A 19,632-nucleotide genomic window follows, 5' to 3' on the forward strand; every position below is an offset into this window, starting at 1 on the left:
GTTTGGAAAATTGAAACCAAGGATTTCAACCTTAGCTCCGAACCACAGACCAATCTAATTAAAAGATGTGGTTCTCCTTCCACTGCCATCAGTGTCCCTATTAAGTATTCTTAGAGTTCCTCCAAAAAGCCCATACCTGGCTGTAGCAAAATGAGGATGGAATTAATGGTGAATGCCTCTGTGAAATGTCATGGCTGTAAACGAGAATTAGAGTGAATAGGGAGAGCAGGCAGAAATGCTTCAGGAATGCAAAGAAATTTAAATCTTTTTTTGACCTATGTATCTCTTCTCACCTTTGTTTTCCCCTTCCTCCATCTAAAAGTTCCTGTTCTGTAGCCTCTGCTAATTTTGCTTTTAGTAGTGATCATAAAAGGCATAAGGATTGCATTTCACCTGCAAGTGACCAGTGAAGGGCTTTAATTATTCTATATTTTCTAGAAGTACTTGTTCTGATTGAATGTTTACAGACATTTTCACTTGTGCTTGATCTCAAATATTACTTACATTGCAACATTTTATTTGGAGAAAGTGTGTTGGATTTTATTTTTCATTAAATTTTGGCTTTGGTTTTCATCATTTGTGTTTCCCCACTATGGCATTGAGTGAAAATTAAACTTTGCACAAATGTGTTTTTATTCTTGAAATCTGTGTCTCACCAGTCTTACATTTGTATCTTGCTGAATTTATTTCCAAATAAAAATGGAAATGTCAAATAAATAATTTATGTGTAGAAACAACGAAACATGGTTTGGATAGCTTGAAGTAGAATTAAATGTATAGTACATATCTAATCTAAGTTTTGGGTAGAGGAAAGGAAATTTCCCATGTCTTTTGAAGCTGTTTTCTGTTCTTCTGAAACTAGATGGTGTATATGAAAGAACATGTTTTAAAACAAACATAAACATTTTTTTTTGGTTGCCAGTGTGGTTATGAGCTAATTTGAAGATCAAATTTCAAGTCTTGTATTTTCAGTCCTGTCTTATTTCTTAATTTAAATCCAGGTATTTAAGTTCTATATAGATAAATATTGTCAGTAAAATTACCAACTTTGTGTTATAATGCAGTATAATTCTCAATCATGTGATACTGTCAGTTTTCATTTAAAATCAACTTTTTCAAAACTTATTTCTAAATGAACTTAATCAGATTAACTTCATTTACTTGCATCTGTTCATGATTGTTTTCCCTTTTTACTAGCCATACAAATCATGAAATTAAGCTAATTATATACCATTATCAGCTGCAAAGAACCAGTTTCAGTTTTATACCTTTTAATTCCCTGCAGGAGATTAAGGCTTGTTTTTTTTGTTAATATGTAAACTGCAGTAACTTAAATGGATTTCCCCACAGTTATTGCCAAAAGGATTAACTAGTTTATTATTGTTTTCACTCTTGTAAACTGGTTTTAAAGCATTACATTTTATGATGTTTCATTGATGGCAATGTTTGTCATGCTATTGAGAAACATTTTCCAAATAAAACTGCTATATAGGAGTAATTGTTATACAGCTATAAAGTGAAAGAAATAATAATCCTGTCAGAATATTTATTGATGTTAACATCTGATTTTTATCTTCTCTGCTCCTCCCTCTTTTTTGGGGATTTGGGGACCCTGCCCTCACACAGGTGATGATGAGCAGAGTGATTGGTTTCATGAAAACGAATCAGGTGGAGCATGTGGAATTACAGGGGTCATTCCATGGTGGGAACAAGAAGACTCCACAGAACTGGAGAGAGAATTGCCTGACCCAGTCTTTGAAAGTATCTTAACTGGTACTTTCCCTCTTATGTCCCGCTCAGGGAGGAGAGGTAAGTAGCAAATCTAGCAAATGCAAACTGTAGGATCACTTGGGGACAATAGAAGAATATCTGTGGATTATATTAAAGATGTAAAATGTGGACAAGTCTTGGAGTTACCTGTTTGTTTCCTTGAACTGTTAAATTTTTAAGATATCATTAGAGAGAAATAACTCAAAGTCAATTATTAGAAAAGTCAGAAGTTGGAAAATGGCTCGTTTTCATGGCCTGCTGTTTTTATTTCTCTCAATGTTTGCATTGAGAATTTTCCAACATTATTTGAAATGAAACTTGATGTTCCATTTTGCTCCTGGCTTCTGCTGTAATGTGTAGAATTCTATAGAAGTTCATTAATTTAAAATCTGGAAAGACTACTGGGACCGTCTGCTTTGCTTTATGGCCATATTGTTTGTATAGAAGAGGGAAGGGTTCTTCTAGAGCATGGATTGAGATTTTAACTTAGAAAATACCCTTTTTCTTTATTTCTAAAATACTTCCAACCAGTGGTTGGAAGTATTTTAGAAATAAACCACTGTGGATCCAGTGTAACCAATGGTAATCTCTACCAGTGTTGGATTGCATTTACAGCTAGGAACTCACTCTTGTCCACAGATTGAAGTTGTCAGACCTCAGCTTGCTGCCAAAGAATTTTGTTGTACCTTCCTCTGCCACAAGGATCTTCTTTCCCATTCACATAGAAATCTGAGCAGTGGTCAAATCACTTTTAAGCTACTACTGAATGTATTGACTCCTTCTGTGAGGATTATTCTCTAGACACTTGGATTACTTTGGAGGACGTGGTCTCTGCAGATTAGCCAGATTTAATGTTTCCTAATGATAAGGAAGTTGAAAGTGATGCAAAAATCACTTTTCTACTGTAATTCTGCTATGTGCTGCTTGTGCTGCCAACTGTGCATAGATCCAGTAGGAGGGCAGTAAGAATAGCTGCAGAATTTTCAATTTTCATTATAATTTATTCTTTCTCTTACTTTTCCCATTCTGTGCTCTTTGTTTCCACCAGTAAAATATTAGCCAATAAGATGGTTTTTTTTAACTGAGTTCTTATTGATAGATTGGTGTGTAAGGGTGAATTTTATTTGTTCTATGGTAGAGAAAATATTCTTAAACAAACTTGTATTTTTTGTAGGTTTCCAGAGTAGATGTAGTCATCTTCATGGAATGCCAGCAAGAAACATAAAAAAGGCTTCAGGAAACCAGAATGCACTGGTAGGTGTTTTCATTTTTGTAAGCTCATGTGCACTGTTCTGAGAGGTTTTTAGAAAAGCATATTGTTCTTATGCTTGTTCCCTGACATTATGGATGGATACTGGAACTGGAAGACTTGGCACCACTGCTCCCTGAGTGTATGTTTACTCTTTTTAAATATTCTGACATCCCACTGCAGCAGAAGGAGTCTGATACTGTTTCTCAGTACTTGTTTTGAACTGATCAAAGGAAAAGTTTTCAGTGCAGGTGTGTGTGTATGTGTGTGTAAGTTACTACTTTCAGTATATATCTTATGTTTCACTTTTATGATGCAAATCAAATAAATTTCTTTTCTGAAAATAAAAAAAATTTCAGGATGCATTGTGGTACAATTCAGGTCATTTTTTATCCTAAAAATCTGTTTTAAAAAATATGTCCCTGTTTTCTTTGGTTTACACCTGTGTGATCAGGTTGAAAAGGATATATAAAAAAAAAAAAAAATAGACTATGCAAGTGCCTGCCATAGAGATCATGCATTTCTTTGTATGGAGCCTGTTCTAAAGTAGGCATCCAAATGGGATGGTTGGGGTTTTTTAGTACCTACAGCCCTAGGAGCAGTGTTTATAAGTGGAGGAAAAAATTCACCTGTCTTTGCATTTCTGTGCAATCTAATACATGGATTTTCCTACATCTTTTGTCTAAAATAAGTCTCTAATAATTGTTTTTTGAATTTTTCTTTGGAGAAGGGGATGATGAGAAGAGAAATTTGTCTTTTTAAAGTTAAATGCTAAAATGTATTAGGTATAGCCCAGTCTATTTCTTTCTTATAAGAAAAATGTTTGGAAGAGCATGTGGGAGATCCTTTATCAGGTGTAATAAACATAGGCCAGGACAATAAATACTACAACATGGATATTCTTTATTATTTGACAGCATTAAATGCTTTCAGATTTAAGTTGCCTAAATAACATAAGTTGCTTCTGAGAAATGTAAGAAGTATTATGTGTGGAGAGAATGGAAAGGAACTGCTAGAAATTTAATTCATTTTGAAGAGGCAAGGTTTTTGAAGTTCCTGTCCAATAATTGCCCTTTGGAGCTGAATAAGATGCTTTAAACCTTGGCCTGTGATCTCTGCTGTTAGTGGTCGTGAATTAGATGAATGCTACCTAGTTCTTGGTTTCCTATCTACCTATTTTTATTTTTGGTTCAGTGCTTGCTTGAGCATATCTGGGATTTGTAGCCCATTTTCTAGGCTTATTGCAATTTCACTCTGGTATTTTATAGGAGCTATTATAACTGATAGGTTAGCTTCATGGTACTGATGATACATGGCTTAACTACCCTAAAACCTTCCTTTTCCTCTAAATTGTAAAAAGGTGATTAAATTTCAATTGATGAAGATAGACTGTGAATGCATATATATATAATAAAAAATCCTAATGTTTATTTTCTGCTACGCTTTCTGGATTGTCCTTAGGAGTCCATTTTGTCTTCCAGTTGTGATATAATATATAATGATGGCACTGTACTTCCCTTTATAACAAAAATCCAAGCCAATCCACTAAAGACTGAGAACTCAGTTACGTCCAGTTATTAAATATGTCATTTGCATGATGTTGTGGAAGAAGGTTGGCATGTAAATGTAGCTTCTGAGTCACTATGTTTAGGCAGGAGTCACAAATAGAGGTGATGTGCTGTTAGTTCTGCAGATGCAGCTTTCTGACCTCCTGAATGGCTGTTCCTGTTTGTGGGCACATCTGCTGCATCTGTCTTTGCAAATATAAACCAGAGTTTGTGGGCTTCTTTTTGTCAGTGATTGCTTCTTAAAGAAAATCTTCTTTAGATACTTTAATTCAATGACAAAAAAAAGTCATTTAATACCTGGGACATCTGATAACACAGAACAAGAAGTAATTACTGCTGTTAGATGGTAACAGTGAAGAAGAGCAAGAATGCTTTAACAAAGATTAATATCCTGAGAAAAGAACACTGCAGACTTGAGTTATTGAACGGAATTGTGGTGTGAATGAATTCTCTTTTTAGCAGCAAGGAGTCTGATGTCTGTATCACTGCTTTTACACAGACCTGAAAGGGAGACAACCTTAAAAAACAATAGACTACCTATAAGATGCACATTACATCTTCAGTCCAAGGGTTTGTAAGTTGTATCCAAGGAATGTGAGCATAAAGTTGACCTTTTGTATGCAGTCAAGGCTTAAGCTTTTTTGAAAAGCTTGGTTGAAGATTCACAATTATAGCAGCCAGCAAAGCCTGGGTGAGATCACAGGTTTGGGGAAGGCAGAGTGAAGAGCTATGATAATGGCTGGATATACCCTCATCCTCTCTCAGAAAGTGTTTGATGCCCAACTCTTGGGGTGTTTTCTTGTAAGAGAAATGACAGGCTGAGAGTGGGAGTATTGCTTGCTGCGGACCAAGGAAACTGCCTGCTCGCATCATGTTCACAGCACGGTGGGAGCTGAGGATCAGAGGGAGAATGCTGCTCTTTATGGACCAGGCAGTAAACTTGAACTTGAGGTAGCCGCAGTTAGCACTTCGAGTCTCTCCAGAAGCTCTTCCTGTGTTTCATGGATGAGTTGCTTAATTTGAGCAAACTCATGGGTCTTTCTTTTATCAGGTGTACTGCCTTCAAGTCAAAACACTTTTTTAAGAATCACACAGCACTGGACAAGAAAGAGAGAAGTAAAAAGCCCAGTGTGCACATATTTTGAAAATCCTTACCTACTCCAGTGTCCAGGTTGAATGAGTTATACAGCAGATGACAACTGAAAAGGCTGAGCAAGAAAATGGGAAAAAAAAAAAAATATTCAATACAACTGGCTTACAGCCTTTCAATTGTCCAGTTCATTTAGGATAGGCAAGTTTTTGATGGAATCTGTAATTAAGTAGTTTGTCGTGCATATATTTTGGGTTGCAACTGAAATGGTGGCTTTTTATGTCTTCATTGCTTGGTTTTGTGATAGCATCAACGGTAACTATACTTGAAATAGAAAAGTATGTGGTTTCTCTAATACCATGCTAAGTTGATAGTAGCTTTGTAGTTAAAATGAGGAAAATTACACATTTGCTTTCATATTTAATGTATTCTTTTAATAAGGTGTATATTGCATCAAATCTTATTGTTAAAGTTTGCTTTGCTGAGTTAAATTGGTTGAATTCTGAAGTTTCATATGACCTGATGAAGTAGTCCCAAGCCTAACATTGCTCTATATTAGGAAAAGGCAGAAATCCTGCAATTTAGAGGTAGTGTTCCATGAATGAAACACTGATTTCTTAGAAGGAATGCTTTTTTCTACTCGTCTTTATATGTGTTTATATACTTGACATTCATCTAGTGACATATAGTTTATATACATGTCACTTTTCTAGTAATGCATCTGTGTTCATTCTAGCAAATTGCATGTGAAGTTTGGTATTTCATAGAATAAAGTCTGAAATCTAATATTGTAGATGTGTTGGAAGTGTAAAGGTTTGTTTCTATGATGTAGAATACTAAATTACCTCTGTACCTAAAATTATTAAGGTTGTAATTTTTTTCTCAGATGGATTCCTGGGGAGAGCATAAAACCCTTTTTAAAGAAAATAAGAGTTAATTATAGATAGCGAAAACATAACAGTACTATTTTCTCATTTTCTTCAAAATGTTTTGCCTAACTTAGTATTCAAATGAAAATTTTGACTTTTATTCACAACTCCTCCGTACAAATAAATGGAAATATTTTAATAAGTTTTAAAAAATAAGTGCTGCTGTTTTAGCTACTCCTTGTGTGGTCCTAGGCACTGTTTCTTCTCTGAGACATAGAGAAGCCTTGCAGGGTTTTGTTTAAGAACTCTGATGTGTTGCCTCCTCCTGCCTGTATTCCCTGTCTGGGCTGGAAGCTGGTAAGTGATTTCACTGAACTGAAGTGCAAAAAACATGACCAATAAAAAAAGATGCTTTCTTTTGACTCTGCCAATTTTTCCATCCGTCACCTTTGTGTCGTGAGGATTGGTTTCGTTATATTAAAGACAGCTTGTATTAAGTCTTGCACTCCTGGATTGATTTATTTTTTTGCACAGCTGTGCTACTGAGCTTGACTATACACAGTTGTAATTATTCAAAATGTGTTTAAAGGATGAACACTGCATTTCCAGGACCCGTTATCTGAAGGTGTCTGGGTATTTCTGTCAAATCCTGTGACTTTTATTTTTTAAACTTCAAAGATAAAAGCTTTTCTCAAAAAAATTGTTGACAGATTTACAGACTATTGACATTAGGAGAAAAGATGCATTGAGCGCTTGTGCTATTTTAAACAGCTTTCAAAATGTAAAATCAAATCAAACATTTCTGCTTCTAAGTTCTCTCTAACTTAAGAAACAGACAGGTGTTTTCAGGAGCTTTTTCTTGTCAAAATAGCTTGGAAATAAAGTGAAATATTACTGGGAAAGAAACCTTGCTATAGATCCAAAGAATGTTTCCTTAAAGCATAATTTGGGCACTGTTTTTACAATATTGGTCATAAGTCTCTTTGTGGATACTCTGCAACTTTTGGAAGAACACTGCTTCTCAAGTTGAAGTGTATTTGGTGGTGTGGAGAATTTGTTTATGTTGGATAAGTGAAAAAACAATAAGGTATCAGCGAGGTGCACGAAAGAATTGATCTGTGGTGCATTAATTATTTTCTTCAGTTAATGATTTTCCGTCATTTGGAGCGATAGTCTCTATATCACGTTTTGTGGAAATGTGATGGTATTAGATTATAACAAAACTAAACTCTTGTTGAATTTCACACTTTGATTCATTCATGATGAGGAATATTAGGCCTCTGCCCAAGGGCAACATTTTGAAACCTCATGCTGCTAAAACTGCAAATGAATTTACCTTTAAAAAAGTAGGATGGTAGGATTTTTTGGTTTTGTGGTGGTTTTATTAAGATTTCCTGTCATCAAAAATACTCTCAGGTACTGAAAGCATTTCTTAGTGTGCTTTTCCCTTTTTTTATTTGTAATTACCTTAAATTGATACCTACTTATGCAAAAATCTAGTCAATGTCATGTTTTTTTAATCCTCTGTTTAACTCAATACCTTAGTTTTACAATGTGGTGGGATAAAACTTCCTTAAGGAATGGGTGGTTTCCTGCACCTATGTGCTTCCTGCAAATGTGTTTTTTTTCAGGCAGAAAAATTCAGATTGTTAGGAGAGGAGATGCTGCTGTGATGTCAGTGTAAGCCCCACCTTAAATTCTTCTAGTGTTCAGTAACAATCGGCAAAAATGCCACAGTTTTCCTGAGAAATGAGTCAAGTGGCACACTTCCAGACTTCAAAACTTAGTCATGTTAAAATAGTGTTATTTTATGAGAAAACAAGAGTTTCACACCTAGCAGAAGGCGTCCCTTCCCTTGGCAGGGGGGTGGGACTAGATGATCTTTCCCTTCCAACCCAAATCTATGAACCAAAGGGAAAAAAAAGGTTCAGTCAAATTTCAAAACCTCATCATAAACAATATAGGTTTCAAAATTAAATCTAAATATTGTGGAAATTTTTGAGGTACCTGTGATGTTTTTTACTTAATGTATCTATGCATTTTTGGAGGAGCTACTCACTGTTCTTACACCTTTTAATCCTCACCATGTATTCCACATAGCAAGAGTTTCTTTTTTCCAGAAATTAATTTTCCAGTGCATTTTTGCTAAAGCTTTCACGTAGACCAGTGCAAGCCTAATGTAACTTCCATCTGCTATGGGAAGCACCTGATGGAGGACTAAAGTTGCTTAGTGACTTTCATAATGGCTTAGTGTACTTCCTCATTGAAAGGATCCTAATTACACCTGTATCATTTTTCATGGTAGGTCAGTTCTCAAAGTGGTTCTCATCGCTAATAGCACCAGCAGTGGTATCCATCTGTAAGGCACAGTTGGTTTGTATGTGATTGTTCAAGGTAGAGTACTGCAATTAATAGGTCAGGTTTGTCAGTGTTGATGTCATTGTTATGAAGGGTTGTGATTTTTACCTATCACTTAGGAGATTTGTGGTTAAATAAAGTCTGCTTCACAAGCTGTTTGCATTAAGTGACAGTGATTTTTGTGTCACCTGAAATTGTCTAATGAAAATCTTCAATTATCGTGGTGTCATCAAATCAGTAAAGAGGCACAAATAATACCACAGCATTTGTCTCACTTGAAGCTGCAGCTCATTAGCCAGAAAAGAGTTACTGTTGAAGGTGAGCCATGTGCTTTTTATTCATTTTTCTGTACCACTTACCTTTTAAATTAGAGTGTAGAGTCTTGAGTTGTATCCTGTCTTGATTCTTAAAAAATCTACAACTCTCAAGAAAATAAAAAAATAGTTTATATGCATCAGCCAATTAATAGCTTGTGGAGATAACAATTGTACTTTATCAACAAAATGTAAGTATCTTTTAGGTATAACCACAAAAAGAGATACTCCGTGTCACAAAGCTCACAATGGTTTTTTATTGGTATAGTTGACATACAGTGACAATCAAAGCATACCCTTAAACTAGCAAAGATTAACTTCTGTCTAGCTGAAGTAAATGTGGTGACTTAGTCTCTTCTTGGACTCTCAAGTATAGTGTCAAAACCAGCATCCCACTTCAGCAAAGCAGTTGCCCTCCAGCATTAGTCTCAGAAATGCCAAATGTGCTGCTTAGTTTTTTAGATTCATTCTGTGGTTTATTCATGGTGACAAGTGCTATGAACTGTTAGGCTAAGCAGTATTTCTTGTAATTCACCTCAACCCAACTGCTCCAATGATTGTCATCTACAATTTCACTTAAGTTTATTTTTAAGGAGGAAAAATAGCATTATGATATCCCTTTCATTCTGCAGTTAGTGTCTGTCTTGAAAACACATTTAATACAGTTTTACAGCAGTCAGTAATGATTTTTAAAACCTCTGACCTCAAAATATTAAGCAACATGGTTATTCCTCTTGTTTTCTGCAGCTTTAAAAGAAAGCCCACTTTCTGGTGTGTGGCTGCATAAAATGTTTCTTCTCTAGACATTTGGAATGTCCTTATTTTGACTTCCCAAGTGCCTATGGGTTCTTTGATGTTTTATGTTTTTGTGCAATTCTAATGGAAAAAAAAATCCTTTAAATGTAGTTACACTTAGTATCTTTTCTGCAAGAATTTCACTGTTGTATCTGTTTTAGAAACTTCCTAATGCCTCAAGAGCAGCATTTTGAACAATTAATGGTAGAACAGCATCTTGTATCCGGAGTCAAGTTAGGAGTTGTATTTCCTTGTGTTGAGCTTGATGGGGGGAGTTGATCCTTTAATGCTGAGAATAGATAGTAAAACACATGTAATAGGCAAGGAACACCTGCACAGATACTGTGGTTTACCTGATAAGCAACATCTCATTTATGTTGTAATAACATCATAAACATAAAGTAAATCATGAAAATCAAGCCACTGATTTCAGCTAACATGTTGTTTAACATTCCTTAACCAAAAACAAGTACTGTTCCCAAACACTTGGAAGTTTCTTGCTGATTCAACCTGTAGTAACTCATTCACATGAATAGGTTTTTCCATCAGGGCTGCTGATAGATGGAACAACTTGAGATTATTTTTTTTTTATGTTGCCTTTCATATGGTGGTCATCTGTAATGATTACAGCCACTTTAGATGTCTAGAGGTAAGCAGAGTATTTCCATTAGATATCTAGATTAACTCTATTAAGTGACCACCTAGACTTGTTCTAAGATAAGCAGTTTCTATTTAGATGCACTTATTTATTTTGTTCACTGGTTCTGTTAGAATTAGTTTATGTAATACATGTTCTAAAAATCTTGTGTGAAGTGATGGGTAGCATTAGCAGCTTAGCTTTCTAATCATTACTATAAGGCAATAATGAGAATATTTTAATGTTGTTTGATTTTTAATAAAAGCAAAAATACAAACCCCAATTTAAACTGGGGTGGGGGGAGGTTATATGTTCAGTTTGAGTTCATATGGCTTGTACCCAGAGTAAGACGTACTGCAAAAATAGTGAATTAAACTGGATCTGTAGTATTCTCTCCAGCAATTCATCATGGCAGTGCATATATCTAATTACTTCAAAATACAGAACCGAAAATAAAGTAGGAAGCATACATGTTGTATTGTATTGAAGCTGAGTTGGCTGAGAAAATGATTTGACTTCTTTCCTGATGTTAGAGATTATACAGGAATGGAGAGGTCCTCCTCTGCCATTCTCTTTGTTTGCTCTGACTTCAGTTGCTTGTAAAGACAGTGTTCTGTAACATGTTAAACACAACCAGAAAGGACAGGAGCAAACCACAGTTGTTGTACCTACCTTACTTCTCACTCAGCTGGAAAAGTGCTTGCTACTGTTTGGTTTCATGAAATAAGAAAATCAAAAATGTGCATATTGAGAGTGTAGTTTTGAGAAGGCAAAAATTACTCAAAACTACTCAAAACTCTTCTGACAGTAACCATGGTATTTACAGCAAGTAAGCACATAACTGAATGCAGAACCTTTTCTTACAGAAATGTAGGCTTTGCTTATGTTTCTGCAACAGGTTCGATTCGAAGACCTGTTGGAAGTGAGCACTTTATAAAAGATGTTTATCCAGAATCATAGACAGCAGTGCTAACTTTAAATAAAATGGTGGTAAGCAATCCTAGATTGGAAAGGTCATTCCCCACAGATAAGTTGTGAGGTGAGTCACAGAAAAACTCAAAGCTCCTAAGTTTCATGGGCTCTTGATGTTGCAGGAAACCCCACATAAAACACTGGTATGAAGTTTTCAAAAGCATAATAATTACTGGGTTTTGTGTACTCACACCATTTGTCCAGTTGCTGATTTACATAGGGTATCTAAGAATAAAGAGAACAAGAAGAAAAGGTTTATTAACATTAGCAGTTGCAGCTGGAGTGGTTCAGGAGTGTATTAGTCTTTGCCTCTTAATTACTGTCCCTTCAGCTGCAACATAGCAGGTGCTTTTTTAGATTATTTTTGAAATGAAATGTAAATGCTTGTAACTGATCAAGTGAACACTTCAGACCAGCAGTTTTGATAACAGCTCAAAATCTGTTCCACTCAGCCCCTTGTAGTTAGACTCAGCAGACTCTTATACTTGCTCCTGATCTGATTTTTGCTGTGGATAGTTTTTCTTTTTATCACTACTGACTTTAAAACCACCTGTCAAATCACCTATCCAAACACCTGCATTGAAAAACAGGAGACAAACTTTCTCATTCTGTTATTTCTCAGCTTTGACTTAGTGTTCCTGCAGATCTTGGTTTTAAAGGTCAAGGAAGAAACTTCTCAATTCAGAGAACTGAAAGTTGTTTATTTAGGGAGTCATCTTTTGTTACTGTTAGCTGATGGGCAAACTCGATTTCAGCTGTCTTGCTTTAGATGTGTATTTCTTTAAACACTCATGTAGTTCACTTTAAAGAGCTTTTTAGAGAAAATGTGCCCCATTTTCCCTTTGCCCTGACCTGTTTGCCTTGGACAAGGCTTCTAAAAGCCTTTTTTTTACAAAGACCTAAACAGACACATAGAGTAGGTTCACAGTAGGTTGTATTTTTATTCTCTGAAGAATATGGTCTAACTGGAGAAAACCCTTTTTCCTGTTTTCTGTCACACTGTTATGCTATGGAAAAGAAGGCATTGTACATGTCAAAATTGAGATTTTGTTGCCATGCTACACCTCTTGTTTGTGGTTTTTTTTTTTTTTAAATCTGGGATCTACATTTTGGTGTGGCTGTAAGGCAATTTAAGACTATATGCACTACCTCTAAGAATTCTAAAAATATTGCTTCTTAAAAGTTATTTTAAACTCACTTTTCCATGCAGCAAAATGTAGCATTAAAGCAAAACGTAGGCAATGACTGCATAAAAAAGAGGAGGGGGGGCGGGGGTTTGCATAAGTAGAAGCTAGCATTTCAGTGTTAAGTTGGGCATAAATATTACAAAATGTATTGTTACACCTTGTGCAGGAGAACATTTAACTGTATTTTTTCTGATTGAGAGTAAGTATTAGATATTATGTGATTGTCAAGTTTAAAAACTCTGAAGGTTTTATTAAAGTTTTCTTTGTACCCAAAGCAGTATCATTATAAAATTAGTTCCACTATATCAGTGATGCAGATGCATATTTTCTTTAGTATTTTAAGTGGAATATTTTTTGTTTCAGGAAAACAACTTCATTTATATAGGACATTTTACTGAACCTTATATTAAATATTACTAGAATGTGGAAAATATTTTTAAGATATTTGGAGGTTGATGGATTGGTTCTCTTCAAAGGGAAACAAAACACTAAATATTTCTAATCCTGCATTATTTACCGCATGGATGGTTAAATGCTACTTTAAGCCCCATAAAATTAAAAGGGAGAAATCTGCCAACTGTAGCAGGAATTGAATTTAGGAAGAGTGGTACAGAGCCAAAATATTGCTACAGAATTAAATGTCAAAAATCTTCTTTAATAGTAGATATATAGTTCACAGTGTCTGGTTATGATTAATACATTTAATCTAAATCACTGAAAGTTGCTCTCTCCTTTTCCATAAAATACAATAGGACACAAATCAGTTTTACTGTAGGTGGATAACAATTGGAAAATAATGCATCTTCCCGCCCAATAAATTGTCAGTTATACCTTTTAACTAAAATCGATTCATCTTTCCAAAATTTATTACGATTTCTAATAATAAATCTTTTCAAATGTTTATTCATTTGCTTTTTGATACATTTGTGCCACTTTTGCTATGGTCTAATGTTTTTTCTTTTGATTCATTGTAAATTAGAAAATCTATTTTGAGTCAATTTTCTAGTTAAGGAGTTAAAATCTATAACCCAGCCATTTTTTCATTGTCTCCTTTGCACATTTTAATACCCTTGAACTTACATCCAATCCAGTAAATTCTGATCAGAAGGTGATTAAAAGACTTTCCACTGCAACTTCTTGACTGAGGGCCAGATTCATAAAACAAGTACTTATGAGATTGTTAGCTGGGTTTTTCCTGCACATATCTCTCAGTAAAAGAGTAAATTGGAAGAATTATATATGTATCTGTTCATCTGCTATAGGTTTTAGTCAAAGGTTTTTAATACGGGCAGTCAGAATTGCCCTTGTGAGTGAGAGCTCAGAGCTGGTGTGATAGAAGCCTCCTTTTGTTGTCCCTTATGGCAGCAATACAATGGCAAAGTGGTGATTGCTAAAGCATACTCTGTGCCCCATCATTTGGGGTGTCTGTAATTATCCAACTAATCTCTTCAAGTGTGGTCACCTGCCATGTAAGTAGTCACCTGCCAAGAAGTACCACTTTTTTTAAGAATATATTTTAAAATCAATTTCTCTAATGTTTGATATTCTAGTTTGTGAAATTGTGTTCACTGTTCAGCAGTTTCCTGCTCCGTATATAACAAAAATATGTCAGAGGGAGATATGCTTATTGGGAGATTTGTAAAAAAATAAGACTATTTCCTGTTATGATCCAGTTAAAAAATGTGATCTTAATCAGATTTCTCACAAGAATTATGAATGAGAAGGTTAATTTAGTATGTAGTCATCTCAAATTTCTTAAAGACACAAATATGTTTTGTTTATAATAGAAATGTGAACATTGGCAGAATAGAGGAAAAAGGCTACAAAATGCTTGAAACATAACTGTAAGAAAATTACAGTTGTAATTTGAACTTGATCTTCAGTATCAGTTTTTGGCAAATTTGTGTAGCTGAAAGCATCTTGGCCTTTACAGTGATTGATTTCAAAGTTAAAAAAATCATTTGTGTGGATGGATTGGAATTCATTAATTTTACTAATTACGCAGTGAAGAAAACAGATGTTTTCTTAGGCGCAGATCAGGCTTTAATTACAGGTCTTACCTGCTTATCTAAGAATAGTGTCAATATGTTCATGTCTCTCTCTCAAAGTTAATTTCTTATTTTCGTATGGAAATACGATTTTTTTTGCCCATTTTAAGCCTTACTCTAATTATGTACAAATACAAATCTAATACTTGAAATACTTATTGAGGGATACATATGTCATAATCATGTATTCATGTTCTTCAAGAGTAAGTTGGGTGAAAAAGGCCTCTTTAAATTGTCAAAATCAGAACCATCTAGTGCTACTCTATTTCTAATTGTAATAATGTGTTACAAAAAGAGTCAAAAACATTTGCAACAGGGCAGTGTTTCCAGCAGTCATATAAATCTGTGTGACCTCCCCTAAGGACTTTTTATTCTGAGCTGTGTAGTGGGTAAGACTACAAGCCTGCAAGAGAAAGGCAGAGAAAGCTGCCATAGAATTAGAGAAACAACTTAACAGAGGGTTTGTGTATGCTTGTTTTGTGCTTCAGCCAATCACTATAAATATTGTCTGTTTTAACTGCTTTAAATGTGTATTTGTCACTGCCTTGGAGAAGTGGAAATTTCTTAACTAGTTCTAATAATTGGCAAGATCCAGAAAGACGTGGTCTTTGAAAGGAACATTTGTAACTAAAGATGCATGATCTAGTGCAATAATTATTTTTGTGCCACATTTTTCTGTGGTTGGAAGAAGCACGAGCAAACAAGCATCAGTAAGTGTAACTGGTAGAATGAATATTTAATAATGTAAACTGATGCAAGGCTGTAAACTAACTCTGATGTGTAACAATTGTAAAATTAGAATCATGTGATCATTTTAACTTTGTGTAAACTCCTTCAAGCTTCAAAACATGGTTTTCTCAGAACTACATTCATACTGTCATTTCTCAGGGTTTATAGTTGCCAGGACGCTTTAGTTATTTCAGGAAGTGTGTATGTTGCATGGAAGAGAATTGTCATGTCCTTTTTTCTTCTGGATTAGAACAGTGAGCACAACTTCAAAAAATTAAAAAACTACTGAGATGTGTGTACTGTAAAGCAACACACAATAACAAACCATAAGCAGTATCAATAATAACCCATTAGTAGTGAACTCCGGTGGTTGTTCAGATGTTCCATGATAATCTTCTCTTCCTTTTAGATGTTATGGGGTAGGGAACGGTACTTTCCAAAAGCAGTCTGCTTGGGTGTATTTTCAGGATTTTGATCAGGGGGATTATTTTTGGGTTTTTAAATTATTTTTCTGTGGGGGGAGGTTTGTACCTCACTTCCTTATTTCAGGGGAGTTACTGCTGCAGGTGGTATGATCAGAGCTCTTCAACAGTCTTAGAGGACAGCAGGCCCAAAATCTGTCATGAGCATGGAAAATTACATTATGACTACCTGTGTCTAGTTGTCGTGATGTATTGAGTGGTTGTGGGACCTTGGAGAAATAGGTCCTTAATTATTTGGTGATCTTTTAATTCTAGGTTCATAGATACAAAACTGCTGTTCACAAATTTTGGTTGATTGCATCCATTGTATAGTTTACCATGAAGTGATGAGGGAGTAGAAAATATTTTCCAAGAGAGCTTTCAGTAAAATCATCCAATATTGTTGCTGACAGTTGATACATTCTCTGTTGCTGGTTCTTTGAGATAAATTAGTGACCCTTCAGTTAGTGTTACTGTGCAGTTTTTTTCTGTTCAAAATAATTGGATTTCTTTTATATGTGTTTCTTCTACAGTTTTTCCATTAAATTAGTAAAGAAAAGAAACTTAATCTCAAAATAATTGAAAGAGGAACATAGCAATGTAGAGAATGTGCTTGAATGAATAGCTACAAATAGTGTTTATGGTAGCTAACTGTTTTGATGGGATGCTGAATGTTGTTACACCAATCACTTTTAAGTTTCATCTTCGTTGCCATGGAGATCAACTGTACAAGTATTATTCTTGAAAGGAGATTAATTCTTGCCTCCTGTGCATAGAAGTGTTTAGGGAATAGGTGAATGTTTAGACACTCTTGCTTTGGAAGGTAAATAATATCCTTGAGGTATTGTACACCGCGGCTTTCAAAATGTGTTACTAAGCACAACTATTTATTTCACCTTTAGAAGAAAATAAACAGGCTCTTGTGTCTACCTCTGCCTAAAGGGAGATAGAAAAGTGCCTGGAGATTCAGGTACATCTGGTGTCCCCTTTATGCTTGCTGTCTTGCTGGAGGAGCTGGAAGTGGCCAGCCATGCTGTCAGCCTCCACACAGCCCAGAGGTCTCAAATGGCCTTGACTTGCGCAAAATAGATTATTCCAGTAGGCTGACAGAGCTGGTTGGCTGTTAAGAGAGCTAATCAAAGCAGACACAAACCCAAGTATAATACTGGTTATTAGAAACTCTGCTGGCATCAGACTAATTTAATGTAAACACCTAAAGCATTCATTTATTTCATTATCAAAATTATCAAACTAGTGAAGTGTCCACAGCTGGGGAGAGGTGGGACTTTTTGACCTCACTTAACCTCTCTAGTATAACTAAGAGGATTTGTCTTGGCAGCCCCCTCTCCAAGGGGAGATCATCAAAACCATTAATGATCTGTCCTTTGGCAAAATGCCTGGCACAAATTCTCTCAGAGCAGACTTTTTAAAGCTTTGTGTGCTTTCCTTAGCATACTTCTTCTAACTGAGCATTCTGAGAAAGCTGGTGGTACTTGTCCAGGCTTGTGTATCAATCTTATTAAAGTTTTTATGGTTGTATGCTTTATAGAGATCAGTCTTCTTGATCCATGTGTCCAGTGATGTTTAGTATGATCTAGATGTTGTGTGGCCTGGAAAACTATATTGCTTGTTGTTTGAGCAGCAGCACCTATACACTTGTCTGATAAGTAATTTGGAGAAGGCTGGGTAACCCCAGGGACTTTGATGTCTTTCTCTCATGAAAGTGATAACCCAAAGTAGCAATCCTCATTAATTAACCCAAAACAGGAATCCTCATGAGTTCTCCGAGTTCTGATTACTCCTGATCAAGGGTCTCCTGATGTTTGGCAGGGTCTCAGCTACTGTGCAGCAATGGCTGATCTGAAAGGTGTCAAACAAAAGAGGTGAGGTAAGGAGGGGGTTTTGGCAGGCATTGCCATGACGTTTTGTCTTGTGCAGCAGGATGGTAGATTGTGAAAGGTTGAGACTGGGGAGAACCCATTTGAGATTTTCCTGTGTCTTGCCATGTGCTTTCTTTATAATTTGTTCAGCCTCTTTCAAGTTGAGCAAGTTCAGCCTCTTTCAAGTTGAGCAAGTCCTAAGAACTATGGATTATACCAAACCTTGGCTTCTTATGTTTGTGTTTCTTTGTCTTCCAAGAGATGTTCTGGCTAGGTATTGTGTGCTCTCCTGGCTGAGGATGTCTCTGAATTCTGTATGTATTTTTGTTTTGATTGGGAAGCACTGGCTTGTTTTTGTGGGTTGGAGTGTCTACTGTGTTAAATTTCACATGGCAGACTTTGAACATATATTTTCAACAGGTTGAAGATGGAATTGAGTGCCATGTTTGCTTGTTAGCAATATACAAAATGCAGTTAGCAAATCCAACTATTCTTTACCATCTCAAAGAGCTTTAGTTTCTTAAGGATTTTTTTTTTTTTGCTGCCTTTTGACAAAGTTGTTAGCTGCAGGAACTTTAACTCCCCCTTCCCTTTTTTACCTAACTCAGGTCTTTTTTCTGTTTCTGATGATACCCACAGTTGTCTTTTCATTGCTGTTTAAACCTGCATACATGCATACAATATCATAACTGAACTGCCTTTTTGAAGAGGGGCAGTGTGTGATGCGAATTGTTCCAGGTTCCACATGTGAGTTGGCTGAGTTTGTGCTAATGTCCCCCAAAACAGCTTCAAGTGCCTGATTCTGTGTGGATGTGGAGGGAGCAAAGTCCCTCCCACTCTAAGCAAAGAGTAAATTCAGGATCACTTGATGAAGCTGAACAGCCACAAGTGACCTGATGACACACATCCCAGGGATGCAGGAACTGACTGATATTGTTGCCAAGGCACTCTCCATCATGGCTGTCAGGCAAAGTCTCTAATGACTGGGAAAAGGGAAACATTGCTCCCGTTTTTAAGAAGGGGAGAAAGGAGGATCTGGGGAACTACAGACCAGTGGGTCTCACTCTTGCATCTCCTCTGTTCAGCATATGTCCCCTTCCAGCATTGCCTTTCTGCATCATCTTGTGTGTGTCTACTTTTGGCTTTTGCCTCCCATTCCTAAATACTCTTTTCACAGAAGCAGCAGGGACTCCTAGTTCCATGCTGGTGTACAGTGAGTTGATTTTGTCCATCACAGAGCCAACTGGTCACCAAATGTGACTGGCACGGGCCAGTTCCTGACCACTACCTCCACTCTATTGAGACTGTTAACCAGATTCATGGAAGCTAATTTTTTTCATCCAGTCAAAGCCTAGTATTGTTTAATGGTTAGGTATCTCTGAGTAGTTAATGTTAATGAAGTCTAAGGAACAGAGATTTGGGTGAGTTTACACTCATTAAATCTGGATTTATCTTTGTGTAGGTTTTTCATATAACTGTCTTAATAGCGAGTAACACCCTCCCTTCTGTTTGATAGGAATGCAAGAAGAAAATAATGTGCAATGCAAGTTGAAATTTATGTGTGTTAAAGTATAGATTATAAATAGGAAATCATGTAGCTTCTTTTATTAATTTCAACTATTTCTGTTAATTTCTAGTAATGTACTATAGGACCAACTTCTTAGTACTGTTTGCATGGATAGCAACAAGCTCTTCTGAAGTTCTT

The 19,632-nt window shown here is 35.8% G+C and overlaps 1 protein-coding gene across 1 annotated transcript in view; it reads left to right on the forward strand.

Moving 5' to 3' along the window:
• GPATCH2 (G-patch domain containing 2) overlaps positions 1-19,632 on the forward strand; it is a 119,053-nt gene that overhangs the window by 20,527 nt on the left and 78,894 nt on the right. The window contains exons 4-5 of the mRNA XM_009096395.4: positions 1,627-1,809; positions 2,945-3,024. Coding sequence (XP_009094643.3) covers positions 1,627-1,809; positions 2,945-3,024 — 263 coding nt within the window. The remainder of the gene's footprint in view (positions 1-1,626; positions 1,810-2,944; positions 3,025-19,632) is intronic.

This window comes from Serinus canaria, chromosome 3, assembly GCF_022539315.1.
Source record: "Serinus canaria isolate serCan28SL12 chromosome 3, serCan2020, whole genome shotgun sequence".
Taxonomy (NCBI): Eukaryota; Metazoa; Chordata; class Aves; order Passeriformes; family Fringillidae; genus Serinus; species Serinus canaria.